At 39.6% G+C, this 25,401-nt stretch overlaps 1 protein-coding gene across 7 annotated transcripts in view; it reads right to left on the bottom strand.

Moving 5' to 3' along the window:
• Window positions 1-1,186: 1,186 nt before the first annotated feature.
• The window catches only part of Ssh2 (slingshot protein phosphatase 2), a 244,715-nt gene continuing 220,500 nt past the window's right edge, over window positions 1,187-25,401 (bottom strand). For all 7 annotated transcript variants that reach the window (XM_047543369.1, XM_047543371.1, XM_047543376.1 and 4 more), the window contains 5 exons: window positions 24,145-24,191; window positions 19,982-20,128; window positions 16,408-16,608; window positions 6,127-6,961; window positions 1,187-3,556 (listed from right to left, as the gene is read on the bottom strand). In XM_047543369.1, coding sequence (XP_047399325.1) covers window positions 1,466-3,556; window positions 6,127-6,961; window positions 16,408-16,608; window positions 19,982-20,128; window positions 24,145-24,191 — 3,321 coding nt within the window. In that variant the 3' untranslated portion in view covers window positions 1,187-1,465. The remainder of the gene's footprint in view (window positions 3,557-6,126; window positions 6,962-16,407; window positions 16,609-19,981; window positions 20,129-24,144; window positions 24,192-25,401) is intronic.

Raw genomic sequence — 25,401 nt, 5'->3', positions numbered from 1 at the left:
CACTGTGATCTAATGGGAGCCTTTAGGGTTTTCTCTAAGGAGGAAGTTACTAATGCATAATCTGGTAGGAGCTGCTGATTAAAAGTCTCCCTTTAAACAATTAAAACCACCATCAATGTACAGTGCAGATTCCTATCAACAATTATCAGTTTTATTTCTGGTGTCTTTGCGTGTTTTCCAGTTGCAACTCTACTCCTTCTTAAAAAGAATCAAAAAGACCCCACAACATTAACAAAACATTGTAAGAAAGTGACATTATGTACATAAATACTGTGTATAAATTTTAGAGAAATGATAAACCTTCCAGAAAAAAAAGGAGGGGAACCTTATGTCAAGTGTTAACAGTGATAATATATAAAACTCTGCATTCAATGGAGGTTATACATATGTAACAATTAAAATATAATCTATGAAATTAAAAAAAAATAGGATGGAGGAAAACAGAATGGAAGAGGAAAAAAATAGGAAAAAAATATGGCCATTAAAATCAGAAGGCCCACAGAATTATTCAAGTAATGGAAGGGTTAAAACCCTACATATTTATTCATTTTACAAGAACACATGGACTTCTGATTGCTGTTTTTCAAACTTGTCCCTCTCCTCTGTTTCAGTGAGAGGGTGCTGCAGAGCACACTCCTGACAGGCGGAGCCAGAGCGACCACCTGCATGGACTGCACCAAGCCAAAGTTAGTGGGTGTCAGTCTCTCCAACCTCAAATTCACGTCCTCCCTCTTATGCTTTTCTCTACAGAAGACTCCTTGGATTTCACTTCGGGTTCCCTTTTAATCTAATTTCAAAAACTACCTTCTGGGGGAAAAAACTATTTGCTTGGCAAATTCATAAAGCCAACACGCTTTTCTGTACTGATATGCTCTGGAATACCAGAAGAAATGGGTTTCAGAAGGCCCCTTTTAAAGCAAAGTGGAACCTTCCTACTTCAGGAACTCCACAGGGTTAGGGTGGAGATGAAGGTTGAGGGCACTGCAAGGTCCTGGCTGCCCTTCAGCTCATTCGATGCCATCACTGCAAAGGCCTGGGCCAGCATTTCCAATTCCCAGCTTCAGTGCTACCTTCCCCATCTGCTTCCTTCCCTCAATCCAGCAAGCATGACTTTTCTCAGAAAGCAAAATGAGGAGCAGGTGGCAGTTGATTGAAAAACAGCAATTTCCTTTTGATAAAGGTGTTCTTTGAAAATGAGGTGGTTTTTTTTTTTTTTTTTTTTTTTGAGGTTTGAGAATTTTTTAAAAATAAAAAAATGATAAAATGGTCTTTCCATCCAAATCAACCTCTCTACACACACACATATATACATATACACCAAGAAAAACCCAAACCCTGCATGCGCCAGGAACAGTAATATGACCAAAATATTATAAAATTAACCAATAAAGTGCATGTTCCTTACATATTACACCTGCCCCTTTACAAACATTTCTCTTAGAAAATCACATGTATAGGCTCAGAATCACATGGTGTTATAGAAGGGGTTGGTTGTCCGTTTTTTATCATTTGCCCTTTTCAGTCTCCTAAGGGGGTGAGTTCTACCATGCTGCTGACGAGGTGCCACGGCCAGCCCTGGTGCTGGGCCTGCACACTGCAGTCCCTGGGTCTGTAGCAAAGGAAGACCTCCTTCCAAACTAGTCAATTCCAGTCCTGCCCTGGGGAGCAAACACTGCTGACTATAACCAAATTCTTTGGCATACTGCACAAGGGGCCTTTCCACTGGCTTACTCTGTGCAATACACTCTGTTGTTTTGAGTTGTTCTACAAAATACTTGGTGGGCTCTAGGTTCTTGGGGGCACCTGGGTTTTCTGGGGGCTCCTGGGCCTCCATGGCATGCATGCCTGAGTCTGTTCTGATGAAGGGCTGGAGCAGTTTGAGATGAGGGGATTCAGAGGAGACAGGCTCTCTCTCTGGTAAACAGTCTTTACAGAGGTCCAGGTAACCTAACTTGGCCAGAGAAGCTGAACGCCTCATTTGGGATGGTTTGGTGAGCCCTGCCTGGGAAATCACGCGCGACTCAATTTCTTTAGCCCGCTCCTTTACCACACTGGGGCTGTGAATGAGATTCTTTATATCTTCACTACTGGAGCTATGTGGGACTCGACAGGGTATGAGTGATGGGTCTTGCTTTTTCTGTAACTCCCCAGTGCTTTCACTGAGTTTGCCAATTAAACTTAGGTCTTCAGTACTTAACTGAGAGCCCCTGTGTGGCACTTCATAACCACTGGAGAGGGGGTCCTCTTTCCTTTCTTCCCAGCTAACCTGCTCTGTGGAGGGCTCACTGTCTGTGGTGCTGCTTTGCTCTGTGAAGCCTTCCAGGTGAACCATGGTATGGGGAAGCAGGTAATCCAAGGTGGCAGATGGTACATGGGTTGTGCAACTGACAAAAGGTGCTACTGTCTCCAGGGCTGTTGATGGGCTATTGTCACTGTCTTCAGGGGTGCTCATCATGGAGGTGGAGTTGGTGGCTCTATCATGTTCAGGAGAGGAAGAATGAGGCAGAGGTAGCACTTGAGGGCACAAAGAAACCTGGTTGGGGTCCAAAGTCCTGTTTAGATTTTCATCCAGTGCACAGAGCACAGTGACAGACTTCTCCACTTTCACCTTCCTCAATCCTTGCTCCCCACTTCCTTCATAGGTGGCTATTTCACCACCTGGCCCAGTGTGATCGGGTGATGTAACTGTGTGGGTATACTCAATGATTTCTATCCTCTTAGGGAAAGGAAGAGGGATGGCCTGTGTCTCAGATTCTTGGTATGAAACCACAGTCCTCTGCTCCTTCGGGACTCCTTCCTGCTTTGTTCTAGTATCTGACCCTGGGCCCTCCCTAGGAGCTGGCAAGGGGTGACAGTCTGACAGCTCAGGTGCTGGAATGATGATACTCTGCTCACAATGGGAAAATGAGCCAGCCTCAGACCCAGGGCATTTCCCTTTGCCCTTGCTGATCTCTGGTTCCTTGGGGACAAATGAATGTTCTGGGGTGGTTTCATCACTTTTTCCTTTTGGTGCCAGGTCTGTCATGGAAGAATCAGTTTTAGAATTCTTGCGAGTAGACAATGAGGTACATGCAGGGGTAGTGCCGTGGTGCTCCTGCTCCTGCCGTAAGCGCTCTTCAAACTCCAGGGTGGCTCGCCTCACAGACCCAGAGCACCACTTGGCACCTGACTGCATCGCTGGGCCCCAGAGCTCGTGTTCCTCCTCAGCTGGTTCCTCTTCTTCCAAGTCTGCTGTGGATGAGTGTGTGGGTAGACAGCCTTCTGGATTGTACTTCCCTGAGTCTTTGGCTAGTTCAGGCTGGGTTGTGCAGAAACCCTCATCTTGCTCCAAAGGTCCAGGTTTGTTCTCTGGGGTCTGGGTCCTCTCAAGGGGAAGTTCATAAATGGTGCTCTTCTTTGGTGTATGGCATGGATTGGATAGGATGTCCCCTTTCATCTGAATTTGCCCAATTCCTTGACTGATGGACTCAATTTCAGTGATGATTTCTTTGACTGAAATTGCATTTTCTGAGTGAGACTGCATGAAGATGTCTGGGCTGACCAGTTCTGAGATTGCCTAAGAAGAGGAAGTAGTGAGATGATTATGGCATATTATAGTCTAATTGAAATGCTAGTGTTGGGGCTGCGGTTGTGGCTCAGTGTCAGAGCACCTGCCTAGCACATGTGAGGGGTTCTATTCTCAGCATCACATATAAATAAATGAGTAAAATAAAGTCTATCAACATCTAAAAATATATTTAAAAAAAAATGCTCATGTTCTGCTTATTAATCCTCTGATCCAGGAAAACTTACCTGGTTTCCTGGAATGTATCCTGGAATGGCTGGTAGCATACTTTGCCTATCTGTTTTGTCAGACTACAAGAAAAAAAACTGGGATTCATCAAGGCCAGAGAAAGAATATTCATTATGGGTTATATTACTGTCTACTAAATTTTTCTGTTCTGTTTACAGGATTCAAATCCAGTACCTTACTTTAAGAGCAATTAGCTTGGGGGCTCCTATAATCTATATTTTCCTGGGATCACAAGCTACCAGGACTCAGGCCATACTAGTATAAATGAAATCTCTTATGAACTTCTAGATTAATCCTAACTTGTTTAAGGGGAAGAGTTCCATTCAAAGACTCAGTGGCCACCTTAGAGATGCCCAGTTTGAGACAGAGAAAGATGGATGTGGCTGTGATCTGAGGCCTCTCCTGTCTTGTTAACTTTCATCCATATCTTCCCACTGCTCTTTCTAACAGCAGCATCCCAGCACAAAAGGAGAGGGAGAATGAACTTAGTATCTGACTGCACAATCTGTAAATTTCACAGGGCTCTTTCTGGAAAAGGTTTACTTTGTTCATGTAGCCATGTGCCTCAGCAAACTTAGAAACCATTATTCCTGGACATTTAACTCTTTAACCAGTTAACATATTCCCAGATGGGTTTAGAAAAAGACCAAATGCAAAATCAGATCCTACTGGAAAAAAAAAATAGAATTTCAAAATCTGAAAATGGCCCTTGGATACTCTTAAAGTAGGATCATTATGACTATCAATCTACTTTGTTAACATTTTTATGTAAGACTTCAAAGTATGGTATTTCCAAAGAAATTGTTCTCACCTTTTTTCTCCTTCAAAAGAGAATCAGAGCTAGCACAAACTAACAAGGTCAGTCATGCCTTTTGGGGAAATCTGCCAGGACATCAGGCAGAAGTGAACTTGCCAACACTAGAGAGATGCCACAGCCAGTCTGGTGTGTGCACCAGCCATGCAGAGAATACTCACATGACCAGGAACTCTGAAGGAAAGCTATTTCTGTCAGTGCTGCTGCACCCACTAGTCCAAAAGAGAGTGCAAGCATTCTGACTTCTCAGGAGACACAAAACAGAAGCATAGTCTTTGGGATGGGGGGAGAAAAGCAGAGGCAAGGGCTGCCCTGGGCAGTTAAGAAGATAAAACAGATGAGCCATGGATAAGTTGGGGTAACTGTTAAGTATAAATCAGGAGATATAAAGAATCTAGTCAGCTCTGTTAAAATCATTATGTGAAATTTTGTATGTTAGAGTAAATCTGTCACCATTTATTCTCCAACTACTGCATGGTATTGATTTAAGATACCATTATTCATAAGATGCATCCTAATTTAAGGAGTGTCAAGATGAAAATAAGTACGAGTCTTAGAGTTGACAATATGTAGTATTTTTCCCCCCTGGTCTGAGATGGTTTATTATAGGGACTTGTATGTGACTAAAAAAAAATCTTATGATTCTGTCTGTTCCTCAAATTCATTTTCCCAAATCAACTCCTTTTTTTGGCAGTACTAGGGATGGAACTCAGTGGCACTTTACAACTGAACTATACCTCTGCCTCCCACTTCTTCTTCTTATTCCTTTTTTGTTGTTGTTACTGGAGTTTGAACCCAAGGGTGGTGTACCACTGAGCTATATCTCCAGTCCTTTTTTAAAAAGTTTTTATTTTGAGATAGGGTCTTGCTAAGTTGCTGAGGCTGGTCTCGAAATTGGGATCTCCTGCCTCTGCCTCCCCAGTCACTGATATTACAGGTGAGCAGTACCAGTCTCCAAACCAACTCTTAATTCTTGAGTATCATGAGGTTGGATTTGAAGAATTCAGAACTATATTAACAGGAAGAACTCAGCATGGCAATCAGTTGCTACTCCAACAATTATTTATACATGTCTAGCTTTTGAATCTTCTGAGACAAAAAGAATTTTTCCAACAAGTTTATCTTCTCAGGGAGACACACATGTCCCATTCAGGCAGCATCTGACCTGGCACTTCATTACTGGTGAGTTTTGATATAAACTATAGAGATCCACAGAGGGGATCTCTCCTTGTTCGGTCAGGACATTGGACACTTGTTTTGGCTAATCTTTTCCTCTGTCATCCCCTCTCAGAAATGTTTCTAATGACACCAAAAGTATAAAAAAAGATAAAATCCTCAAAAGGCAGTTGAGGATTTAAAAAAATATTTAAACCCAAAGTTTTGAAGAAAATTCCCAGTCAGACTGTCTCCTCCTAAACTTTTACAAACATAAAAAATAAAGGGACCATAACAGAATCTCAAAATATTTTGTCTTTGGAAAGAACTTTGTTAAGTGGTAAACTATAAGAATAGTTTTTACCTTTGACTGTTCCTCATCCATTGAAGATTCTTCAGATGCATGGGGAGTATTACTCAAAGAGCTGCTTCTCTGATCATCAGCAGTCACCTCAGAAGGGGCTACTTCTACCACTGATAGTCGACAGCTCTCATTCCTTCCTCCACCTAGTTCCTCCATCCTTGAGTGGGAAAAAGATCGAGACCGTGTTTCTTGAGAGAGTTCGACAAACTTCTCAAGGGCGCTAAAAAAATCAATGCGATCTGTACTGAAATCTGAGATTTCAGCCTGGCTGCTGGGCTGGGGGCTTGGTGACTCAGGATCAGGGGACATAGGGAGGTCTTTCAGTCGGGATGTCAATTCTTCCATAGGCAGTAAGTGGACATTCATGTCTGCTTTCAGTGCATCTGTCTCCAGATCTTCCACTGTTAAATCTGGGAACCTGTTGGCTATTTCTGTGGTCTGTCCAGGTTGGATTAAGGCTTTGGATGCATGGCAGTTGTCAAGAGGGAATTTTGATTCATTGAGACAACACCCTGATGAGCATCCATTGATGTCATTTAAGTTTAATTCATCTTCAATCTGTCCAGTATGAAATTCCCTAGAAGTAAACTCCAGGCAGATCATTCTTTCTTTGGTACACAGGCCTTTCTGATTTGCATCTTGTGGGACCACATGTTCTACGAAGACAGGAGGGATGGGTGGGTGACTCTCCATGGTCTTCACTTCAGCAATCTGGTCTGCTGAGGTGGTTATTTCCTTCTTGTTGAGTTCGAGCCCAGGTTTGCAGATGGGTTCATGGTGGTCTGAGAGGTCGCTATCTGAATGAGATCTCCAGAGTTTGTTATGCCGCTGTTTGCTGTGGATGTACACAGGAAACACCTTACTCTGGTTTGTGAAAACAATCACTACCCTCCCAGGAAATCACTCCCAGATAAGTCTTAACCTATAAAATGTTCTAATATTGCTCAGCAGAACTAGGCAATTAATATTTCAAAAGATGCTCAATTTTACTAATAGCAAAAAACCAAAATAAAGTAAAATAACAATAAATCAATATGAAATCTATTTTTTTTAACCTACCAGTTTAACAGGAACTAAACTGGTTGGTAACAACCACTGTTGATAATGATATGCCCAAACAATACCTCTTATACATTGTTGAGTATGAATCGTAGAACATTTAAGAGTCAAACATGGCAATAGCTATCCAAATTTAACCTTCTTTTTTTTTTTTTTTTTTTTTTGCGGTGCTGGGGATTGAACCAAGGTCCTTGTGCTTGTGAGGCAAGCACTTTACCAACTGAACTATATCCCCAAATTTAACCTTTTAACCAGCAATCTTCCTTTAAGAATTTTTCCTGGAGAAATACTACCAGTGCACAAATATATACATATTAGGAACTTCAATATAACACTGTGATATTAAAAATTAGACACTAAAAATAATTTATTTAAATTATAGGTTATACATCTAGATGCTATGAAGCTGTTTTAAAATTGTTAGGCATTTTATTGGAATGATGTTCAATACACACTATTAAGTGAAAAGTCTGCATGTTTGTGTAAGGATAGGAAAAAATTTGGAGGAAGATCATCAACTGGTAATAGTGATTCTTTCAGGAAGGCAAACATACTATTATTTTCACTATTCTGTATTCCTGTAACTCTGAATTTAAAAATATAAGCATGTTTAACAACCATAAACAAACAAACCCTAAAACCATCTAGGTGCGATGGTGCAGGCCTATAATCCCAGTGGCTCAGGAGGTTGATGCAGGAGAATTGAAAGTTCAAAGCAAAAAAACAAAAAACAAAAACAAAAAAAACCGCAAAGCAGATGGGCCAAAGGAGGACCACTTCCCCACAATTACCCTTTGGTTATTTCCTGGAGAGAAGCTCTGAGGTGGGGACGGGATTCATTTCAAAACTACACACTCACAGGAAGCAAAATTCCCAAAGTCCCAGTCCAAAGGGGAAAGCTGGCTGTGTAGTAGGCCAGGATCACCTGCATAATGAGGTCACTAAGTGCGGTTTCCACTACTTAAAGGCCTATGAAGAGTTACCTAACCACTGGGTGGAATGTAAAACTTGGCCCAAAACAACTTGCCCTGGGCTTGGGGCCACACCCAAGCTCTGCCGAGTCATGCGCCTGTACTAATGTGACCCCCTGTTTGTTCTTAACTCTGCACCTGCTCTCAGCTCCCCCTGTCTGTCTGCTGTTTGGGTGGGGCTCTGACTCAGGCCTGTACAGCAGAGGGGTGCTTTCCATGTAGGAAGCAGGTCAGGCTGTTTATGAAGGCAAGCTGTAATCAATTAGCTGGGTGCAAGGTGGGGTTTTCACTCTTTCCAAGCTGCATGAACTGTAGCCACCCCTAGGAGGAGACAACATATCACACTTCTCAAATAAGTGAGTAGCTGAGCAAGGGGGCAAGTTGACTGCTTGGATAAGGGGGCCTAAAGTCGTACATTATGACCAAAGTCAGTTTGTTTCATTTTAAAATTTCTTCTCTTATATTCAGATACCCTTATTTCCTAACCTAAATATGATTATGCTTTCTGTCTGTCAACTATCGTGAGGATATTCAAACGTGCACCAACTCCTCTTACTAACACGGTAGGACAATACCTGTGATGCACATGACAGGGAAGACAACTCACCCTTCTACAGTTTAAAAAAGAAAAAAAGAAAAGAAACTGATTTTATTGGTCAATAGGCTAATGAGAAGTTTTCATGATTCCAAGAATCCTTCAAAGTATAGTTTTAAAAAATACCTGGAATCATTAGAAGGGAATGAGAGATGGAAGCTATGCTAATGGGCACAAATGGTGCATATTTTAGAGGAAGCACTAACATCATAGCCTGCTGCCCAGTAGGGATTTCCTTGTCTTCTGGAAGAGAGAATCATCAGAAAATTTGGGGTTGAGGCTCTGGAATTAAACTGACACTTACTTATAAAGGAAAAAGAAACATCCCAATCTTAAGATTGGTCTGATGCTGCTACTTTTGCAATAGGACCTGCAGGGAGAGCAACAGGGAGCTCTTTGACATAGTCCAGTCATTACCAGTACCTCTGAAGCACTCAGGAGTCCTTTCCTGACCCTTTCTCCCTCCACCCCTTACTCAGGGGTAACTTCCCTCATGAATTTTGTGATCATTTATTCCCTTTCTTTTTTAAGTGTCACCACATAATTTGTTCTTAGTTATTGCTTAGCTTTGCATACTTTAAACTTTATATAAATGAAATTATACTATATGTATTCGCCATAACTGATTTTTTTTTTTTGCCTGTTTTTAAGATACTGTGTGTAAAAATGTAACTCACAGAGTGTAAGAAATACATCACAATTTATCCATCTTGTTAATAGTTTTGGCTATTGTACAAACACCACTTCCATGGACATTTTAATGCTTGGTACACACCTAAGTTTCACAGACTGTTATATATAGTAGTGGAAAACATGGGTCATAGGGTATGTATGCATCATCAGTTTTATATGGTAACATTAGACTGTTTTCCAATGAAGCTTCGCCTAGAGGCAGCATATTCTAATGTTCTATCACTGGTAGGGATAGATGTAAGACATTAGATCATATCTATTATTTTAAACTGTTAACTTTTAAATCCAGTAGACTCTCCTCTGCCTATTCCAGGCAGGCAACAAGTAAACAAGCTGCCAAAAAAGAACTTCAGAGTTGGTCTGTGGCCTGGATGATGTAACCAAGTCTCAGATCCGTTCCCCCCATGAGTGGCCTCTGACCTGAATTTGGATTTGGGTAAACACACAGACACATACAAGATGAGTGAGCTCCTCTCAGTAAGAATTTGGCTTTTTACAATAAATGAAGAAGAAGGATATTTAAATGACAAGATAAAGTAAGACACCCTATTCTGCCCCCTTTCTTTCCTTCTCTTTTTTTCTTAGTATGTTTGGTAAAGCATCAAAAAAGTTGTACAGAGGAAAATACTACTAAAAAGAGGACCAGTTTACAGGAAAATCAGATTGCTTGTGGTTACTTTTTACGGAATTAGGCAATCAGTAGGAAGGAAGGGAAAAGGCATTGATTATTTTTTTTGTACTGGGCACAGACCTAGATGCTTTAAGATTATTTAACTGAAAAGCTACTAAGAAAATCCTTTGAGGGCTAGGGCTACAGTTCAGTAGTAGAGTGCTTAGCTAGCACATCTGAGGCACTGGGTTCGATCCTTAACACTGCACAGAAATAAACAAATAAAATTAAGATATTCTGTTCATCTACAACTACAAAAAGAAAAAAAAAAAAAGGAAGGAAGGAAGGAAGAAAAAGGAAAAAAAGAAAAAGAAAAAAGAAAGAAAATTTTTCGAAACCTCAATTGGGTTTGGTTGTCACCTGAGCAGGAATCCATATTCTTTCATTCTTAGGTCCCCTGTTGTGGCTGACCACTGAACACCAGCTAAGAAGACCTCAGCGTCTCCACTAGTAAATTCAGGGTAAAAGACAACGTGGCCTTCTCTGACCCTTGAGACAGGGCCTTCAAAGAATCAAAATTGCCATTTCTGAGGACATGTGGCTACCACCCAATTTTTTCTTCTTGCTTCCTATATGCTGTAACCTAATACCACAGACACATGGTCCAGCTTGCAAAAGGTCTGCTTGAAATCTGAACCTGTCTAATGGAACATAAATCTGCCAGATACCTGCATGATCGGGGTACAGAATAACAAACAGGGCTGCTGATAGTTTAATGGAGAATTTCAACACACACCCACACACACACTTTTTCTTCTTTTCTTGTGTTTTGCTCCCATTCCCCAACTATAAAACTAAAATAAATAAATAAATAAATTAAACCAGATATGAACAGTACTGTAGTTTTATGAAACTCTCCTTTTTTAGGTCTCAAGGGGGATATTAAATAAGCTTTCTACAAGCTCTTAATAATATTTTGAATTTGCAGAGTCCTTTGCTGTCTCTTGGCCCACACCCTCTCACACTAAGACTGTAATCAACTGCAATCACTACAAGAAGTTGGTATTACTTCGGTAACCTTCTCCACTAAGACCCTCAAATAGAGGGTTTCCACCTCCAGTTAAGCATCCAGTGTTACCGGGGATAGCTGCAGAGCTAGAGAATACTAGGATCAGGGCACTACCTCCTTGAGAAAACCTCCACATATATCCCAGGAGAAAATATGAAATACAAGATCCAAACACCTGGACAGGAAATGGGATTTCTTAGCCAACAGAATGAGGGGGATTTTTCTAAGGGTTAACCTCTCCTGGTTACCTAAACTGCAAGGCTGGCAGTTTCCAGACAGCCACAAGAATTTAGGGATTCTTTTTTCTTTTCTCTTCTAAACAGGCAGGCAGTAAGGTACAGTGGTGAACACCTGCAACCCCAAAAACTCAGGAGGCTGAGGCAGAGGGATTGCAAATTTGAGACCAGCCTCAGCAATTTTAGCAAACTTAGCAAGACCCCTGACACAAAAAAAAAAAAAAAAAAAAAAAAAAAAAAGCCAGTGTTTAAGTAATTAGGTCTTGGTACAGGACTCTGGGATAGGCAAGAGTCTGCTTAGCACAATTCACCTCACGGTTAACCTACAAGTGCCAAGGTTTCTGGACAACACATCATGCGCTGCAGACTCTAATGGCTACATACCTACACATATACAGGCATAATTTGGTTTGGGTATTCACTGTCCCATGGGTTCAGGGAATGTGATACGTCTCTAGAGGATTAAATGCGAATATGTTTTAGCCAATCTTAGAACTCCTATTTCCTTGGCCAGTGACTGGCTTTGGGCATAAGACCCACTTCCCCCCAACCCTAGCCCCCAGAGAAAGCTGGCAACTTACATGCAAATGCCTATAAACATGGCAGACAATCACATGGAGACAACCTCAGAAACCAAACCATTAACTAAGGTAGACAGAGCAGAAAGAGGTTCATACTAAAGTCCCTGATTACATCACCATCAGTCCATTTGAGACTACTTCTGTGTTTTTTGTTAGAGGAGGTGAAAAATGGTCTAACTTTTAAAACTACATGTAGTGGGGGTATTGGGCAGGATATCTTCTATTTGTCTCTATGGGTATGCTCTTCAGCTTCTTGGCCCTCCTTTCTGCACTGTAGGCTGATCAATGGACAACAGGCCCTCTTCTCTTCTTACTTTTACAGGGTTTGCCTAATTGGAAGCCTCAGAAGGGCACTGGAGGAAAGAGAGTGAGGGATGGGTACCTCAGGCTAGTAATGTCTCCCTTTGTTTTTAAAATATTTTTTTAGATGTTGATAGACCTTCATTTTTATTCATTTATTTATATGTGGTGCTGAGAATCCAACCTAGTGCCTCACAAATGCTAGGCAAGCATCTACCACTGAGCCACAAACCTAGCCCCATAGCTATATCCCTTTGATTGAAGGTTATTGCTTGTTTCTGAAGGTACTTTCTCTACAGGAATATCCATCCAGGTTCTAGTAAATGGGGGCCTCACTCTTGGCTAGGCACTATTATGAAACAGCTCTGCAGATACAAGTCCCTTGATTCTGCTAAAATGCCACATCTTTGTAAATGGTTCCTCTACAAAACCTTTCTTCAATGACCCTAATCTGAGTGCGCTATTTCTTTTCTTTCTTTTCTTCATTTCTTTCGTTTTTGGTACCAGGGACTGAACCCAGTGGTGCTCAAACACCAAGCCACATCTCTCCGCCCTTTTTATATTTTGGGACATGGTCTCACTAAATTGCCAAGATTGACTTTGAACTTGTAATCCTTCTGCCTCAGCCTCCTCAGCAGTTGGGATTACAAGCATGTGCCACTGCGCCTGAGTTGAGTGTGTTATTTCTTGATGAGATCCTGACTGATGGAGATATTCTAATACTTGGAGCCAAAAGCAGCCTAAATGATATTCCTACACTGGACTCTAGTACTTAAAATCCAGGAAACATCACAATACAGGAAATTCCAGGAACATTTCCCCTTCTAGTTTCTGTAGAGTCAGTGTGTTTATGGGTGGTGGGAGACAGTTGTTGATGTCAAGGGGGAGGAAATAAATGGCATGTGCATGTTTTCTGGGTAACCCTGGAGAAAGGAGTTGATGAGAAATAATCTTAAACAATTCATAGTAAACATTTATACACATTTTTACTCACAATAACCTTGTGAGGTAGATCTTTTGATTTACATTTTTATAGATGGGGTCGAGTGAGGATCAGAAATATAAAGTAACTTCTCAAGGCTGCAGCAACAAGGTGAACCAGGAATGGAAACTAGATCTACTGACTCAACTTCTGTGGTTTTCTCTCTCCAGGGCTTGCCCTCCCTCCATGAATCAAACCCAGGAAATCAGGATGGAACAGAAAATGAAGGAATGGGAAGAGGAAGGGTGATTTGGGGGTTTATGCTGCCTTTCTTATTCTCATTTAAAATTTTTCTGAAATTCCTTTAACATCTAAGGAAAAAACCACATATGCTAAAAAACTTAGCTCAACAGCTTGCAGTAGCCTGGGATTCCAGAATAAATACTGAAATTGGCAGGACACATCATATCTTTCCTCTCATGGGTCACGTGAGGACATTGCCTAATATCTGTCATGGGTATGTCTGGGAATATACATTTATGTTTCATCAAACCCTTAGATGCCTCTTTATTGTGCCAAAAAGAATTTCTGTGTCTTACCTTCTGATTTAACTTAAAAGTATCATAAAAATCTGGCCCTAAAGACCTATAAATTTTTCTCAAAAAGAGAAGAGGTTTGAGTATTCTCGAAGTCTGCTGAGAGCGGCTCAGAAGAAATCATGCCAAGTGCTGAGTAAATGGGAGGGGTTTTTTAGTGGAAACCATAATGCTATGCTGTGGCCACATTTTCACAATACTTTGTGGGTGGGAGGGTGGTCCCTCTGCCTGGAGAGGCTGGAAGGCTATTTAACATTTTGTTCAGGGGAAATACAGCCCAGATTCAAGAGTCAAGACCAAGTCATGGGACTTGCTGGAGTCAAACCCTGGCACCAACCCCAACTGCTTCTAGACAGCTGTGCCTTCACCCTAACAAAACCACCTAGAACATGCCCACATGGCCAAAAACAAAGCAAAACCTAGCAGCGAGGACTGGGGTTGTAGCTCAGTGATAGAGCCCTTGCCTAGCACATCTGAGGCAATGGGTTCAATCCTCAGCACCACATAAAAATAAAGGTATTATGTCCATCTACAAAAAAAAAAAAAGTTTAAAAAAGAAATCTAACAGCCCACAGAATTTCAGTATGTGGCATCTGAAGAAAACTGATCCTCAAGTCAGCTAAAACCTGGAACTTGTTCTCAAGAGCAGAAGGTGTTTTTCACCTCTAAAAGGGTAATGATAGGGCTGAGGTTGGGCTCAGTGGTAGACAGCTTACCTAGCACATGTGAGGCACTAGGATCCTTAGCACCACATAAAAATAAATAACAGTACTGTGTCCACCTACAACTAAAAAATATTTTTAAAAAAACCCAAACAGCTGGTTCTTATTGATACAGGAATATATTTAGGTAAGACCTGTACTGGGTAGAGAGGCAGGCTGCAAAATAGTTTTTGTGGAAAAAAATATCCATCAAAGTATGTGATAAAGCCTAGAGACACAGGTAAGGTAATGACTGCTGACTACTGAGCTTATACGTTACTTCTCCCATTATAATATTCTGCATTTTTTGCAAAGCATATATATAAAATTAGATTAGAAGGTTTTTGTTGTTGTTGTTGTTTTAGAAAAAACAAGAGCGAGCTGTTTCTGGGAAGTATCACATAAACATGAAGTTATACACATCTGCCACATGACTAAAATTATTGGAGAGGGCTCAGTGAAGCCAGGCACTGAAGAAGAAAAATACTGAAAGTAATTGCAGGTTCAATTTTTTTTTTTTAGTAGAATGGGCCAAAAAATCTTCAATAATTTCAGCTAAGCCTAGTCTAGTATTACATTAGGAGTAACTGGTATCCATTTTGATAAAGCAGCTGTATTCAACCTTAAAAGATATTGAGAAGTTGCCCACATTGCTGGTCAGACTGCAAATTGGTGCGACACCCTGGAAAGCAGTATGAAGATTCCTCAGAAAACTTGGATAGAAGCCACCATTTGACCCAGCTATCCCACTCCTCAGTATATACTCAAAGGACTTAAAATCAGCATACTATAGTAATGCTGCCACATCAATGTTTATAGCAGCTCAATTCACAATAGTTAAGCTATGGAACCAACCCAGGCGCCCTTTAACAGATGAATGGATAAAGAAAATGTGGTATGTATACACTGTGGAATATTACTTAGTCATAAAGAAGAATGGAATTATGGCATTTGCTGGTAAATGAACGGAACTGGAGACTATCATTTTAAGTGAAATAAGCCAATCCTAAAAAACCAAAGGCCAAATGTTTTCTCTGATATATAGATGCTAACACACAATAAAGTGGGGGTGGAGGTGAAGAATAGAAGTTCACTGGATTAACCAAAGGGGAATGAAGGGAAGGGAGGGAAGATGGGAATAGGAAAGATAGTGGAATGAACTGGACATAACTTTCCAATGTTCATATATGAATACATAACCAGTGAAACTCCACAATATGTATGACCGCAAGAATGGGATCCTAATTAGAGTAAGTTATACTCCATGTCTGTACAATATGTCAAAAGACACTCTACTGGGCTGGGTGCCATGGTGTATGCCTATAATCCCAGCAGCTCAGGAGGCTGAGGCAAGAGGATCATGAGTTCAAAGTCAGCCTCAGCAAAAGTGAGGCACTAAGCAACTCAGTGAGATCCTGTCTCTAAATAAAATATAAAAGAGGGCTGGGGATGTGGCTCAGTGGTAGAGTGCTCCTGAGTTCAATTCTAAGTATGCCCCCCGACCACAAATACACTCTACTGTTATGTATATCTAAAAAGAACAAAAAATAGATACTGAGAAGTATTTATTAAAATCTGTACCTAGTTGAGAACTGAGATAATAGTATTTTAATCTTTTAGCTTATATCAACCTAATATTACTCTGAAGGATTAAATGCCTAATCTTCCACACTAATCTTAAATGCTTATACTTAATTTTTTTTTTTTTTTTTTTTGCAGTGCTAGGGATCAAATTCAGGGCCTTGTGCATACTAAGAAAAAACACTCTACCACTGAGACACATCCCCAGTCCTTATTATTTGAAAATTTGATTGACAGAGAAGGAAATCAAAGTTAAGTAAAAGATGACATCCAAATTAGGCTGAGAATTATTACCTACTGAGAAGGATACTTTCCCTTGCCTTACTGTAAAAGAGGGAAAATTTAAGAAAGTCACTGAAGGACTCACCTTGCCAGCAAGATCCCCTGGTATTCTTCCAGTTGTCGCATGAAGCTGGGGTTGGGCTTGGTCACTGTTCGTCTTTCTTTCACATAGTCATAGGCCCGGTCCAGATTCCAGCCATATTCCTTCATTGCATAGGCAATCACAGTGGAGGCTGAGCGACTCACCCCCATCTTGCAGTGCACAAGGCATTTAGATCCATGTTTCCTAGTTTAGGAGATTGAGGTGAAGAATAAATAGAGGAAAACAGCAGTTCATTTTAAAAGGTGGGTTCCAGATTCTGCCCCCCCCCAAGTCTTCTGTTTTGCCTTTCTATTTTCTTACTATGTAATCCCCTATTCTTGGTATACTCACATACACTATGAGCAAATATGGGTTTAAGATAGGCAGGTCTTAAGTGTGCTCTTAAATGCTGTTCACTAATATTAAGTCTCTTTCATTTATTCAACAAACATTTACCAGACATTTACCAGATGTAAGATAATGTTCAAGGTGCTGAGATGTAAGCATAAACACCACAAAGCTGTTACCCTAAAGAATAGGGTTCAATGGGAAGAACAAATGAAATTCAATATGGTAAGTGCAATGATGGTCACAGAATGTAGAGGAAGCACTTTGAAATTAGAGACTAGAGCCCACCTTGTGTGTGGTGGAGGCCAGTTCCCTCATAGCCCCAGGAACATGTTTCATGGCTGGCACTCTTGAGTTACAGGTGTGATTAATGTCATTAACTAAAATATTTTGAGTTATTTTCCACTTAAGTTTCAGTAAGGGTTCTGTCCCTCAAGGAAAGCACAAACCTAATGAAACCAACCTTTCTCCCTATTCAGATATAGTTCTGAATATTACTTTTTCACAACCTGTGTTCTGTCTAGAGACTGGTAAGCATACGACCCAGTGAGTTGAATGGAAGCATGTGACAAACCATTATTGCTAGTGCACATGGGTTCTAGAATCCTTCTTAAGTATCTATTCCAAAAAATCAAAGTATGTACATGTCAGCATAAGGGGAAATCTATTCATTCATTCACTGTGTGATAATGGTACACTAGCTTCCTTGCAGAAGCTCACAACACTACTTCTGGAGACAGATTCATTAAACTATTAAGTTATTGTTGTGGTTTGGATTTGAGGTGTCCCTGAAAAGCTCACATGTGAGACAATGCTGGATGGGTTGAAAGAGTCTTAACCCAATCAGTGAATTAATCCCAGATGGGATTAATTGAAGTGTTAGGGTGTGGCTGGAGGAGGTGGGAACTGTGGTCTGGCTATGGGGTATACATTTTGTATCTGGAAAGTGGAGCTCTCTCTGCTTCCAGATGCTGCAAGCTGTTTCCCTCTGCCATACTCTTCCACCATGATGTTCTGCCTCGAGCCTCAAGAAATGGAGCTGGCCTTCTATGAACTAAGACCTCTGAAACTGTGAGCCCTCAAATAAACCTTTCCTCCTCTATAATTGTGCTGGTCAGATTATTTAGTCACAGCAGCAAAAAAGCTGACTAAGACAGTTATCAATATAAGGAAGGTTATGCGCTAAAATGAGTGAGCCAGATAAACTACAAGAATGTAGGCAATCATCTGGAATAATAGAAACATTCAAAGAAGCAAGGAAGATTAACCTCCTACACGTCAATCAGGTGCAAAATTTTGGTGTCTTAAGGATGGTATGATAATATGTATGCTCTCATATTATCCTAAATGACTAAGAGATATTTGTTTTACATACCACACACCAGTATTTTCATTTAAACTACAGTTAGAAAGTCAATGCACAGTGACTCAGATGAAAGTTTAGACATGTGCTCTTTATTTTCTCATTGAGCTCTGATAACATTAAAATATCAATTTTCAGATTTATGCCTGCAGGCATGGAAGGAGCTTCAAACTTGGACAACCATAAGCCAAATTATGAAATTCAGTTCCATGAAAACATCTTTTTGGCATATTTGCAACAGGGCTTTTTCAGAGGATAGCTTCTAAATCATGTGATGAAAGATATAAGTCAGTTCTCACCTAACCCGATTCCACCTTTCAGTTTGAGCTCTCTTCTCCCCGCATGAAGAATCATTCAGTTAAGTCTGGCATCATGTTAGGAATCAGCGCCCTGATACATTAGATACAGGAGGCACCAAGGGCACAGCATTTAAGGAGGCTTAATTACTCCCACTCACATGCTGACCCACACTTGTAGGAGCCTGAGTGGGAGTGCCTCATGTATCCCCTCATCCTAACTGGTATCAGCCTCTCTTTTCATTGCAATTGGGGTCATGCCTTAGCCTCTTTAGCTGTGACCCTGACAACTTGCCTAGTCTTTCTAGTTTGTGTTCCATATGGAACTAGACTATTCCTGTACACTTATTGACTTTGAAATAGACAGAACCTTGGTTCAAGTCCCATCTCCATCACTTGTTATTTAATCTCTGTGAATCTCCTTTTTGTGGTCTGTCCTCATTCATATAGGATGGTGACAGTATCTGCCTCTCTGGATTTTAGAAAATATCACACGAGAGAATGCATATAAAGTAACTGGCACAAAGTAAGCATACCATGAATGGTATTATTACTGGGAATAATTTAGTAGCAGTTTTCAAGAATATAAAACACTTGCATGTAATGGGTAGAGGCCAAAGAAATAGGCTCGAAGTTGGAGTATGAGGATTCAGGGTAACTATGAGGAAGAATGTAGGACGATGTACTGACCATGAGGGTCCTCTTAAGAGAAGGGTATAATCATTCTTGGAGAACTTTAGGAACAGAAGCATTTCTCATCTGACAGGGATGGTGTGAATGTAGTCCTACCTGAAGGATAATGTGCCAACAAGTTTTTTCCAGTGAAGGAATGAATACAATTGGCAAGGAAATCCTCGGGGACTTCAACAATGCAATGTTCATGTTCAGACTAATTGAGGGACTGGGGTTGTGGCTCAGTGGTAGAGTGCTTGCCTAGCATGTGTGAGGCACTGGGTTCGATTCTCAGCACCGCATACAAATAAATGAATAAAAAATAAAGGTCTATTAACATCTAAAATATTTTTAGGAAAGATTAATTGATACTAAACACTAAATAACTAAATAATTTCAGTTAAAGAGCTAATTAAGAAAGATAATCATGAAGAGTCAGAGAAAAATTCTACCATTAAAATTATGATAAAAATAAGGTAAAAGATTGGGAAAAGATTTCCTAAGTCCCCTGTTTCTTTCCTTGCCTTCTGAGAAAAGGACATTCAGAATAGGGGGAATAATTTAGAACAGAATAATTTCTGTTCTTTAACTTACAAATTTCTCCACTTGGAAACTTAAGAATTTCTTTATATCTCATTTCTATTTCTTTAGCTGAAGCATAACTCTATTTTCTTTGTGTTTAATGGAAATAAGAGGTCAACATGAGATCACTTCTGGGGGGGATAATTTACTTAAAGGAAAAGTATCAGGTCATTAGTCTTTTGCCTAGGATTGCAAATCTTACTCTTTACAACTTTTTTCCTGAATACCATCAGTAAATTATCTATAGCCTTTGGGCCCAGCCATGTGTGGTGCATCATGAGGAACAGTGTCAGAACATGCAGGGCTATTTACTTACTTTGCTTTAGAGATGAATTTATAAGTATCATTCCAGTAAGCCAGGAGATCTGTTGCTTCCTCATCATATACCCGAATGTTATGATACTCAAAGACTCCTGGGAAGAAGTTATCTATCTCTCGAGTGACATTCAAGATATAACGTACCCTGTGAAGAAACCAAGGAAAAATATATATTCAACTATTCAGGTTAAATCCAATGCTCAACACTATTTTTCTTTTTCTGCAGTGCTTGCGACTGAACCTTGCTGAAGGTGGCAAACACTCTTATCACTGAGCTATATCCCTAGCCCTCAGAACTGTTTTTCTCATTTAAAACTTGTTTATGCCATTGACTGAAATAAAATACAAAGCTAAAACTAAGAGTAGAGAAGCTGTTTCACAGAGCACACCTGGGCATGAGGGTGTCACTGAGCAAAAATCTACCTTCCATGTCAACATCTAAATTCCATTTTCAGTTTATGTATAATTACACAATCTTATCTTTGATAATCTCTTGAAAAACAGACCTGAATCTTACTCCAAAGAATCAATGTGAGATTCATAAGCGAACAACTTTTCTTTCTGTTAGTAACATTACCAATATTAATTTTTGTTGGAAGTTATCTGTATATAATCAGACAATTAACATATACCTGAAGAAAGAGAAAAGGAAAAATTTCTTTTTTTTTTGTTTTACCAAAACATCTAGTACATTTATTTCAGATGTAACAGCAATACTATAATTGACTAATTAAATTGTTAATAGCACCATTGTCTTATTTTTCTAAATGCCAAATTGTTATATTTGTGCTATTACTCTCTTAAACTACATGAAAGGCAAATGAGGTTAGACCTGGGAGGAAAGTTGGATTTAAAACTCTTTTTAATTTTTAACTCTATCTGGCTGCATTCCTGGCTGCTTTGGCAGCAGATATGTCTGAGGGTTCTCCCATGCAGACATGCTTGCAGAAAAGGGTTTCTCTATCAAAAAATTTCTTCTATTTCTTCCCTGACTGTACCATCTCAGCAGGTGCTTAGGTTGAGTTTACCAGAGATTATCTTTCCTCCAAAAATAGGACAGAGATTAACTCACTTCTTTCTGTTGAAGTTGCTTTCTTCTCAGAACCATATGTAGGATTCTACAAACCCAGTCTCTGAAGTCAAAGAAATGACTACAAAAAGCTAACCAGCTCTATGGTTAAGGCCAAGTAGCAAAATTTTTCTGAGACATGAATCAAAACCTCTTACTAGAAAGGATTTTTTAAATTTGAAAGTCAAGTACATGGAGAATGTAAAATGGTTTGACTACTGTGAAAAATAGTTCAGCAATTTCTCAAAAAGCTGAACACAGTTACCACATGACCCAGTAATTCCTCTCCTAGGTGCAACCCAAGAGAAATACGAAACAAGCCCACCCAAAAAGTCACACATTATGGTTATAGCAGCATCATTTGTTATACATAAAAAGTAGTTATTTTTCAGTTGATGGTTATTAGCAGTTTCCAGGGATTGGGGGGGAAAGAAGGAAAATGGAGGTGACCATTAAGGGGTACAGGCTGTCTTTCTGGATTAAAAAAAATGTTCTAAATTGCTTGTGGTTATGGCTATAAAACTCTGAAACCTTTACTAAAACCCAATGAATTGTACATTTTAAATGGGTGAATTGTATAGTACATGATTTACATTTTAATAAAACTTTTAAAAAGGCAAGTGTACTTCTATTATTTAAAATAAAAACAAACAACCTCCCACATCCGATCCCATACCTCAGTAATGGATCATGACACTACCTAGCTGGCCAGAAAGGGATTTCCAGTTCTTTTCATTACATGAATTCAAGCAGCCCATGCCAACTGGTACTGGTACTCCTTGAAATTTCTTTGCCATCTCAGCAGTGACTCCATATGGGGCAGTACTTTACTTGAGGTTAGTTCTAAAGTCAGTAGGTTGTGTGGAAATTGCCTTATTGTCAAACTTACACTTAAAAATCCCATAAATCATTCACAGGGGGCAGAACATGATTCTGTGTATAGACCCATGAACTATAATTCTTCATATACTAAAACTTAAGAAACACTGAATCTGCTGGGTGCCATGGCACATCACTGTAATTCCTCCTGAATCATGAGGCTAAGGCATACTGTATATTTCAAAAAGCTAAAAGAAAGGATTTTTTAAAGTTTCTACCATAAAGAAATGTTTAAGGAGATACATGTGTTTAACCCAATTAAAACATTATACTGTGTATACATGCATTGATAATCATGGTACTCCATTAATATGTACATTTTTTATGTTTCAGTTTTAAAAAATTTTTAAAAAATCTTAAAAAAATAAGTTAATGAGAAGAACGGGTTTTATCTCCTACTAGGGTTGTTATAGAGTCAAAGTGTACAGACTCTGTACATAAAGCAGATTCAGTGTTATTATTCTAGTTGAATAAGTGGTCCTCACACTTTGGGGGCACTCTGAGGAATCCTAACCAGTCAATAATTATGTAGGCTTAAGCTTTCCAGACTCAAAGAGGGCAAACAGCAGACACAGGATTAGAACCTAGATCTTAGAATTCTAATTAGCCAGTTTACTAATTGATTTTCTCTACTTATCTGTCATTAGGTAAGTCACAGTTCTTACATTATGTGAATTTCTCTATTACTCATTCACATTTACTGAGTATACCCTTGGTATAAAGGTCTGAGTTAGGCAGATATAAGTTTATAAGACCAGGATACAATCTCTGCCTTTTAAGACTTCAGATCCAATCTTTACCAATGTAAAAGTTCCAAGTTCTATTCATTTTCAAATTTTTTTAAAAAATATTTTTTAGTTGTAGATGGACACAATATCTTTATTTTATTTTTATATGGTGCTGAGGATTGAACCCAGTGCCTCACACATGCAAGGCAAGTGCTCTACCACTGAGATACAGCCTCAGCCCTCATCTTCAAATCTTAAACTAAGCAACCAGATTTTCCTCTTTGGAATTCTTTGTATAACCATCTTGTGAATGTCCTATTCCAAGTTCATTTTAACAATTATAAAATACCTTTCTTTTGGAGGGGGAAAATAGGGAGTATGTATATAATAATGGTAAAAATAATCAGAAGGCTGCTTGGTAGTCAAGAAAACAAGCAGCCAGCAAGACATCACTATCTCTAGGTCTTTGTCCTCAAAGAACCCCCCACAACCAATTGTTTTGCTAGGACATGAACCCATGTCCTAGGTAAACACTCCATCCCCAGCTCAATTTTCTTTTCTCTTAATGGGATGAAATGTTCTTTGAAAGTGAGGTTCAATATGAAATTTAGTAGGCATTAGCTAAGAAGTAAAAAGCAAAGAATGGCAGCTTTTGCTTGCTGAATTGTCACTGTAGTCTCAATTTACTACAATCAAACTTAATAACCATGCCACTTAGTGTCACTTTTCTTAATACAAGTAAGCTTTCTTATTCGATTTCAGAAGCTTGCCTACTTTACATTCATAATCTACTTATTTTTCAAACAGCTAGGGAAGGATAAAAGGTAGGGGTTGTGTCTTATTTGAGTATGAATTCCTAACAACAAGTACAGTGCTTGACCCATGGAAGATACTCAATAAGTGTTCAACGAACAACTCTATGAACCCAAAATATGCAATTCTCTGTCCTCTTCCATAAAAGCAGGAACCAGGCTGAGCGTGGTAGCACACACCTGGAATCCCAGCAGCTATGGAGGCTGAGGCAGGCGGATTGCCAAGTTCAAAGCCAGCCTTAGCAATTAGAGAGGCCCTGAGCAACTTAGTTAGACACTGTCTTAAAATAAAGTATAAAAAAGGCTGGGATGTAGTTCAGTGGTTAAGTGCTCCTGGGTTCAATCTCTGGCACCAAAAAAAACGCCCCAAACAAACCAAAATCTCCCCAAACAAACAAAATAAACCCCCAGGAACCAAAAACTACATGTGATTTTAAAGAGCACCAAAGATTTGCATTTTGTTCTTAAAAGTCTTCCATTAAAATGGCTGATCTTTCTTGGAATGAAATAGTTAGAAAACAGCCACTTTAACTTTTATAAGATTATACTGAATGAAATCAATTGAAAATAACTCAAGATTAAAATCAATGACTGATATTTCTTTGATGGGAAAATATAAAGACTAAATAGGGGCTTTTGTCACACAGGAGTGTCAGTTCCTTTGTGTGCTTACCCTCGGTTTTGTAAGTCTTCTAAGTTGGAGGCATTCCATTCTGAGCCCTATGGAGCAAAAACGACAAGGTTAGGGAATATTAGCAATTCAGCTGAATACAATACTTGAAAAGGAGTACTGTGGAGGAAGAAGCTAGGCAAGCGCTGTGCCACTGAACTATAGCCCCAGCCTACAATGCCTTTATTTTATTTATTTATTTGTATGTGGTACTGAGGCTCGAACCTAGTACCTCAGAAGTGCACTACCACTGTGTGCTGCCACAACCCCATCCCATGTTGTTTTGTTTTTGAGATGAGGTCTCACTGTTGACCAGACTGCTCTCAAACTTCTGGGCTCAAGTGATCCTCCTGTTGCATAATACTGTCACAATCAGATTTAGAACTTTTTTTTTTATCATCTCCCAAAGAAATCCATATCAGTACTTTTTTTTTTTTCCTTCCCCCCACCCCTCCCACCCCTCTTTCCCCTCTATACAGTCCTTCTTTCCTTCATTCATACCGCTCTCCTTATCCCTAACCCTAAACCTAATGCTAACCCCTCCCACCCCCCATTATATGTCCTCATCCGCTTATCAGCGAGATCATTCATCCTTTAGTTTTTTGAGATTGGCTTATCTCACTTAGCATGATATTCTCCAATTTCATCCATTTGCCTGTAAATGCCATAATTTTATCATTCTTCATTGCGGAGTAATATTCCATTGTATATATATGCCACAGTTTCTTTATCCATTCCTCAACTGAAGGGCATCTAGGTTGGTTCCACAATCTGGCTATGGTGAATTGAGCAGCAATGAACATTGATGTGGCTGTATCTCTGTAGTATGCTGATTTTAAGTACTTTGGGTATAGGCCAAGGAGTGGGATAGCTGGGTCAAATGGTGTTTCCATTCCAAGCTTTCTGAGGAATCTCCACACTGCTTTCCAGAGTGGCTGCACTAATTTGCATCTCCACCAGCAATGTATGAGTGTTCCTTTTTCACCACATCCTTGCCAACACTTATTGTTGCTTGTGTTCTTGATAATTGCCATTCTAATTGGGGTGAGATGAAATCTTAGGGTAGTTTTGATTTGCATTTCCCTTATTACTAGGGATGTTGAACATTTTTTCATATATCTGTTGATTACTTGTATCTTCTTCTGTGAAGTGTCTGTTCATTTCCTTAGCCCATTTGTTGATTGGATTATTTGTATTCTTCGTGTAGAGTTTTTTGAGTTCTTTATAGATTCTGGAAATTAGCGCTCTATCTGAAGTATG

This window comes from Sciurus carolinensis, chromosome 3 (genome assembly GCF_902686445.1).
Source record: "Sciurus carolinensis chromosome 3, mSciCar1.2, whole genome shotgun sequence".
In the NCBI taxonomy this organism is placed as follows: domain Eukaryota; kingdom Metazoa; phylum Chordata; class Mammalia; order Rodentia; family Sciuridae; genus Sciurus; species Sciurus carolinensis.
Note: the sequence above shows the minus strand (reverse complement) of the source record. Positions and strands in the feature narration are given on the sequence as shown.